The sequence below is a fragment of the Orbicella faveolata genome, unplaced genomic scaffold (genome assembly GCF_042242905.1).
Source record: "Orbicella faveolata isolate gen_17 unplaced genomic scaffold, um_ofav_v1 contig_14, whole genome shotgun sequence".
NCBI classification, from domain to species: Eukaryota; Metazoa; Cnidaria; class Anthozoa; order Scleractinia; family Merulinidae; genus Orbicella; species Orbicella faveolata.
In genome coordinates this window covers 15,115,001-15,122,869 of record NW_028301541.1, presented here as the reverse complement: position 1 = coordinate 15,122,869, position 7,869 = coordinate 15,115,001, and the positions used below count along the sequence as shown (strand labels likewise).

At 36.9% G+C, this 7,869-nt stretch overlaps 2 protein-coding genes across 3 annotated transcripts in view; both read right to left on the bottom strand.

Annotated features, from left to right (window-relative positions):
- Nucleotides 1-1,070: 1,070 nt before the first annotated feature.
- LOC110069575 (cannabinoid receptor 2-like) lies at nucleotides 1,071-2,890 on the bottom strand. The gene has a single exon (XM_020777101.2). It carries the CDS (start codon nucleotides 2,609-2,611, stop codon nucleotides 1,694-1,696), a length of 918 nt encoding a protein of 305 aa, XP_020632760.2. The 5' UTR covers nucleotides 2,612-2,890; the 3' UTR covers nucleotides 1,071-1,693.
- A 4,404-nt stretch (nucleotides 2,891-7,294) lies between these two features.
- Nucleotides 7,295-7,869, bottom strand: part of LOC110069606 (solute carrier family 71 member 1-like) — a 16,066-nt gene continuing 15,491 nt past the window's right edge. For both annotated transcript variants that reach the window (XM_089287570.1, XM_089287571.1), the window contains one exon: nucleotides 7,295-7,869. This exon is cut by the window's right edge and continues 1,650 nt beyond it. The gene's annotated coding sequence lies outside the window, so the exon portion shown is untranslated.

Here is a 7,869-nt window from a genome sequence, read left to right as displayed (position 1 = left end):
TTTTGCAAATTCGTCGTTTGTGATCCGTGTTAATCTTCTCCATCCTTAGCCATCCTTGTTCCTTTATGGTTTATCATTATCTCTTTGGTGTTTTCTATCTTAATAAACTGATATTTTAAGGTTTCCTACTATTTAATGTAATTTTGTATGTGGCCAAAATAACTCAAAATACTGCGACTGAGCTCCTTTAAAGTTTTACTTAAATGATTTATTAGCAGAGAACACCTAATATTTCCGTGGATGGCTTCTAAGTAACTTAATCTCGTAGTAATAAAAGAGGTATTAGAAACACATTTTTAAACTGACATTAGGGATGAAAGCAGCAAAGTAACGTGTTTTAACGCCAGCTGTTTTAATACTTGTTGTGAAAAAGGAGTTGATTATCAACCAGAAGTCGATAAAGTTTTTTTTATAAAAATCTATTTTATAAGAATATCGAAGGTAAAATTTGCATAACTTAACAAACCCGACGCTGAGATTTTGAAAAGAATATAATTTTGTGTGTTGAAAATTTGTAAATACAATACAATTATATGTTTTTAACTAAACCGTATAAAATTCCTCCTTTCTCTAGACGGCAAAGCTAGCCTAAAAGAAACAAAAAACAGCACTAGCTGTATGTTCAATGCTCGTAACATTTCTGCAAGAAGTTATGTGCGTCAAATCAGGCTTTAATACCTGCAGGCTGGCTCCAAAATTACTTTAACGCTATCCAGACACCAAATACATTCGAAAACAGAAACGCCATACGCTATAAACTGAGAAAATCCACAAGAATATTTTCAGCGTAAAATCGGCAGAAAAATAAGAATATTCAGCCTGGGTTGGAAAAAAATATTCGTATAAAGAAAGAGTGCAACTACCTAAATAAACGAATTTGAAAAGGCTAAATTTTCGAAGCGACCATTATATCTTTTGTTCAGAATTGTGACGCTTGGAGGAAATGCAGAACAAAGAGTCCATGAGTAATTTTCTTCCTTCAGTTATTTACATATTTGACTCAAAAATTGTGCAAAAACTCAAGTTTGAATACAAATTAGAAAACTTAATTTACGTGGAGTAAAGTCGATTTAATGTGAACTAATGCTTATAATGCTTATAATGCTTATAACTAATGCTTGTAGTCATAGGAAAGAGCATATTGAAACAGATTTGGTGATTTCTTAAAGCTTGTCCGACAGTAAGGTAAATGAAAAGCACAGCTTGAGCTCAGGAAGGTACGGGTGAAATACAATGTCGTTAAATGCAAGACTCATTTGGCGAAGTTCTCCTTTTATAAGTTGTTTTCCATCAAAAATTGTCGAGAAAAATTGCCACCACTGAACATTCACTACACATCAAAATAAATATTAGTTTACTCTGTCATTTGTATTTTCCATGCAACTGTAATACGGTGCTGTAAATTTGGCAGTAGTGAAATTCCCTACAGTTACAATCGTTCCAGCTGGAATATGTTTAGATTGAGCGAGGTTCAAGGTTAGTTTCTTACCAACCATCTTGCTTTGTGAATAATATATATATATAAAGAATTTATCTGTATGATATTTAAGTGTTAAGATGGAGCTGTACCGACTTCTCAACCGATATACATACTTAAAATAACAATGTTCTCGACCCTTAATTAGAAAACAAATGTATTTGCATTAATGTCCCTATTTTTCTCTTGCTTTCTTTGGCAGGTTCAATGCAAAAATTAAGTTTCAGCGTCTCGTTTGAGAAGTCTGCTCAAAAACCTGTGAATTTTTCTAGACCTGAAAAAGATTATCAATGGATTAAGACTCGAGTTTAGGAGGTAAAAGGTTACAGCAAATGGATGTAGAATTTTCGCTTGATACTTCATAACGTTAAAAGTTAAACAAACTTGAACCGCTAATAATGGTACATAGCTTAAAATGACGGCACCAACTACTGAAAACACTGTATTTACGCTTTTAAAATCTTGTCTCACGGGTCCTCTGGTCACAACTTGCATCTGGCAGCAAATATTTTTCTTGTGACGCCAAGATATGCTGGATATTTTGATATAACAAAAAATAATGACAGACAAAACTGCCGACATCAAGATGATCTGAGAAACTTTGATCAGAGTCAACGGGTAGGATGGAATAAGCCGCGTTGCGGGCAATACGGCACTTATAGCCCAGCTGATAATAATGGCCTGGATTGCTCTGGCTTTGGTCATGATGGCGTGATAGCGAAGTGATTCTACGATGCAAATATATCTGTCTATTGTGATGACAGCAATGTTCAAGCAAGATGAGTATGTTAAGAGGGAACCAACATAGAAGTGAACGTTTGAAAGACTGATAGAGGAGCATTTTTTTCCGATTAGGGTGCACACACAGGCGACGCCATGCAACGGTTGGACTAAGAGACCAATCAGTAAGTCAGCGACAGCAAGAGATGCCAGTAGGAGATTGGAAGAAACACGGCGAAGCTGTGAATATTTGGTGATAACGATGAGTAACAGGCTACTTCCTCCAATGGATAGAATAGGCAGAATTGTGGTAAACACAGCTCCGATTACAGAAAGAAGGAAACTAAATTCACGTACATTTTGCCAACGAGAACCTAGAGTATCTCCATCCAATGATGGTGCTGTGTTGGCCATACTGTGGTCTGCTGTGGTCTTATACGACCTCTTTGTATAACAGTTTAGTTCGCTGAACTGTTCTCGTGGAGCTTTTAAATTATCATGGCATTAGCTTCGTCTTCGTATTATTTCATTTTGCTGCCTTTTAACATTTCACCTGCTTCAGCTAAGACCTCAATTAGTGTGAGATTGTTCCTTCTTTCCACTAGTGCCGTGTTTTGAACGGAAAAAACACGAATGAGCTACCATACCAAGTTATGAATAGCGCATAGATCTGAGTAGAAATTCAAGTTAAAAATAAACTCTTCACCAGAGCTATAATTTCAGAATATTATTATTTTAATGTCAGGCCGAGTGTTATCTGTTTCTGAATATCCAGCTTTTCTTATACTTAAGATAATTTCTTTTTTTAAAAAGAGAAAATTAATAGATATGTAAATTTTTTCATGTTGTGCAATATACTGACACGCCTTTATTTCTTGATGTTTTGTCGTTCCGAGTTATTCTGATTGTTGTTATTCATACAGAGTCTTTCAGTTCTCCGCAGTCAACCTCTCTAGGAAATATCTGTAACTGAAAGAGCTTGAACACAGTGCCGCACAACTTGTGCAGGAATTATTATTCAAAGAGGGTCCACACTGCACATGCATTTGACAAGAGACAATTTGATCAAATGCACCTGTTCTGTGCATTTGGTAGAGAGATCGACAAATCCCTTAAAAAATAATGTGCAGGCGATTCATACTATAAAAGAATTGAGCAAAACAGTGGCGGAGGAAAAGCGAACGGGCATGAAAAAAAAAAAAAAAAAAAATCCCCTCTCCCATCAATAATTAATCTAAAGGTCCACCACTGAGTCTTAATTTATTATCAAATGTAGCTGCGAGTTGCTCAGCGTTAAAAACCCAGAAGTTCTGCTCCGATCACTTATACAAGAACACTTGCTGAAGACGGGGCATGAAGTGCAAACGTCATTTGGAGAGTTAGTCTGTTCAACGAGAACAAAAAAACCTCGAGAAAGTCTAGGACCAAAAGGGTTTCCGCCTTGCTCTTTTTTGTTCTGAAATAGAGCACAGATTTTGAACACTTTGTTTTGAAATGGGCTATAATTTGTACACACCGACCTAGAGTAGCTCCACTCCACTGTTCTCTGTTATTTAAACAGACTATTCGTTTTGCCTCGTTCCACTGCGCAGTTAAACAAGATTCGTTTTAGACATTTACCATTTCACGGGTACAAATTAAACGGAAATGACTGTCGACCAGTTCCCTACGGTTTCACAGACCGATTTCATAAATGGCGTCGACTTTGATTTACAATACGTTAAGAAACGTCACCCTCATGTTTATGGGCGATTTCCATTCAGCCAAAAATACCGGAGCAGTTTTAAACGGGCCTAAACACTTATGAGCTGTCTAGTTTCTTTTAGGCCTCCTCGGCACTTTGGTGTTCAATTTTTATTCTTCCATTTACGTTTTAACTCGTGAATCGCGTAAGTAAAGTACGGGTTGTGGCGCGGGATGAGATTATACAAATTATTGGGGGGTTGGTCGAACGCAGACTTTTTTCCAGCTGCCGAAAATACGTCTGCCTTCGCAGGCTAATCAGTTTCATACGTCTGTTATGACGAAATTCATTGTCAGTAACAGTACAGACACATGAAAAACTGACATCAATTTGTTTTTTACAATAACAAGTTGTCAAACGTCCGTTCTCGCTCGTTGACGCATCGTAAAAATTATAGATTTGTGTCTGTCCGCTTAATGACAATGAAAATTAGCCAATGAGCGCGCGAGAATTTCTGCAGTTATTGTAAAATAACCTTTAGCGCAATTTCGCTGTTTTGCAGAAGCATATATCGTTTAACATATTTAAGACAACTTGTTAGTAACTGCGATTGTTGTGCTAAAAATGGAACTCTTAGTTCAGATAACTCGAATTAAATGGTTAAAACTACTGGTTGAATTGTTGATTAGAGAAAGTGTTAATGGTAGCTTAAAACTGTCAGTTCAAATAACTCAGTGTTAAAATTTTCCAGTTCATTCGTTGGTCGGGAAAAGTCTTAATCTCTATCGTTCGGGCACACCTTACGCAACGGTGACGTAGATAAGCTCAATTATCTCACGAAAAAGCTGACTTATATCTGTCACGATTGTATCATTGCGCTGGTAAACAGTTTTTAAATAACCTTTCTGCTGTGGGCATTAAGTCCGGAGAAAAGATCTTTGTGAAAGTTTACGGTCAGAATCATTATTTTCAATCAACAAGCTTTGGTTGTTGCTTGTCATTTTTTCCACCTTAAAACATGTGTTGTTTTTTTCATGAAAAGAGTAATTCCATATTAGCTCCTATTACCTAAAAGGCTAGCTCTTATCAATCATATTTGCGAGTTTGCTCATTGAGGATTGAGTTATTTTATTAATTTTTTGCAAAAAAAAAAATCTCTTAGTCGGCACATCGGGTATGTTATGGACGGGTCAATAGATGAGTGAGTGAGTGAGTGAGTGAGTGAGTGAGTGAGTGAGTGGGTGGGTGAGTGGGTGAGTGGGTGAGTGGGTGAGTGGGTGAGTGAGTGAGTGGGTGAGTGGGTGAGTGAGTGAGTGAGTGAAAGATGTATGTATGTCACACCAATCAGATTGGATCTACTATAAACAGCCAATCAAATTTCTTGCTGTAAAGGTAAATGGTGTGTGAGAAGATTTGATCCCAACACAGTTTAGAACGGCCATAATTATTCTTCTATAAAAGAGGAGGAAGTATTCATATGTTGTACTTACTTCGACGTTTTCTGTAGGTTAGGCTGAGGATTTTAGTTACGAACGAGACGAACCTTGAGGTTTGAAACAGTCCGTGAGTTAGTAGTATGCAAATGCAACGAGATATTCTTATTTTTAGTTACAAAGGTAACTTGATACTTTTGTTTTTCACAAGGAGTAAGTTCAATTGGAGGTCACGAATCGCCGCCTCTAGTTCTAAGGACATGTTTTATAGGAGACGAGACTTTAGATTTGAAACAGTTCTAACGTTTACAATAGTAAGTGCAGGTGACGATTGTTTTGTTCTTGTTGCATGCAAATATAACGAGATATTTTTGTTTTAGTCACAAAGGGTAATTTGACACTCTTGTTTTTCACAAGGGAGTAAATTCAATTAGAGCTGACGAATCGTCACCACTTTTTCCCACGAGATGTTTGTTATCTTAAGCTCTAAATGGTAACTTAACACTTTTGTTTTTTATATGGGAGTAAATTCAATTAGAGCTGACAAGTTATCGGCTATTGTTCCCAGGATATTAAACAAAAAAAGCTTTCATTTCTGGACGGGTTTTACGTTTCTGCAATAGCAGTTTATTTTTATTTGATGGGCATTTTATGACATTCTTTTCAGTCCGATATTTTTGAAGGTAAAAATTATCAAAACTGGTCAAATGTTCTTTGAAGACTGCGTGGCACCAAGTTAAAGTGCAATTTAATTAGATCAGACTTTCAATGTGTCAGAGAGGTTTTTTTTTCTCTTTCTTTCTATTTTCGGTGAAGTAGTGTTGTTGTGTTGTGTTGTGTTGTGTAAAAAGGGTAAACTTACAACTCGTATAAAATGCGATAAGGTCTCTTAACTTGAGTGTTTTTAAGCAAAAATTCCTCTTGGGGGTTGGAAGGGTTATGTGATCGGTGAGTGAGAGAGTTATGCATGTGCACGTGTTACATCAATCACAGTGTGGGTTTTATCAAAGAAAGAATCAAAGAAAAAAAAATAAGATGGCATCTACATTAATCTGGAGACATGTCAGATTACTGTAGTTTGTTCAGTCAAACATTTTATGGCTTACTATTTAGCTATCTTACCATTACCGATGCAACGTCGTATGTACATCATAAATTCCCAGTTTCTTTCTTGCTGTACATCGCAACCAAAAAAACTTGTCAAATTAACCAAATCATTACCGTAAACAGCTCCACGAATGCTCCTATCTCCGAGACTTCACAAAAAAAAATAACTCTTGCACGCCTTGCGTGCCTATGTTTTTTTTTCGTGTGGAAATATAATGAAATAGAAAATAAAATGAGACTGTTGAATTTCCAAAAAGCGAACCATTCAACGATTAATTCCGGAAGGACCATAAAATGGAATGGAAATTTTCAGGAAGAAATGTTTGAAAATTTAGGGGCGCTTTCGAAACCGAGGTCGCTTTCCATTTGACGAAAAATTCCGGTTTGAATTTCTTGAAATTTCCGGTGACGAATGGAACAGCATTTTCCTGAATTTCTGGAAAAGAGGTGAACCTCGCATGGTAAGCACAAATTTTCGGGAATTTCTTCCCGGGAACTTCCGAAATTTTCGATTGAATGATCCGCATTTCGGTAATGCAACAGTTTTCGAATTTCCCGGAAACTTTCCCAAGCAATTTCGTACCATTTGCTCCCATTTCGAAATTTCCGAAGTTTTGTTTGAATGGAAAACGCTTGGAGGCAAATGGTACGGAAATGGTACGCGAGGGCGTCTTCTTTTCCGGAAGTTCCGAAAAAAGTCGTTACATTGGCCACTGGAGATTTCCGGAAATGCAAACTGGCTTTGCGTTTGCGTAGGAATCGCAAAGGGCCTGGGCTCGAATCCCGTCAGGATTGCAGTTATTTTTCGTTTTGTTTTTTCCCCGCGAGGTTTGGTCGGGCGTAACATCTCCAAATAAAGAGCTGTAACACGGGCCATTTCGAAAATATTTATTACTCAGTGAAAGAATCTACAGACAATAATAAAGATCAAATATCACTAGCATAAATAATTTTTAAGCATAATAGTTATATTTATGTAGACTTAATTCTCTTATGTACAACTTAATTAAACAAGACCTCTGCCCTTGGCCAAAACAACGCTTATTTCGGGTGTTGGCAGTGCCTTTCACAGCTCCTCCTCTGAAGAAAGTTTATATAGTGGGGTTTTCCTGCTCGTTTAGTTTCACATTGAAAGTCTTTAAGGACAGGAAACTTTTGAGTGAGCAAAACACCGCAAGACTACAAGGATGAAATAATAAACTCAACAAAATGATGGCCGCTTCACGCTAGCTTGACGAGCGTTTCTTCCTCCTCAACAAGCCCTCGCTCCTTTGTTATTCTTAGTGTTAAATAAAACTATTTGACAATTAGATTATTCGCTTTCGATTTCTATGAGGTGAGAGTTGTTGAAGCCGAAAGCCAAATCAACTATCGCCTCATAGAAATCGAAAGCGAATAATCTAATTGTTTTAGTAGAATCCTTAATGAAATTTGCTTCAAATAACGGT

What these genes read in the sequence shown, in the direction of transcription:
- LOC110069575 (XM_020777101.2), bottom strand. Translation starts at nt 2,611, where the DNA reads ATGGCCAACACAGCACCATCATTGGATGGAGATACTCTAGGTTCTCGT.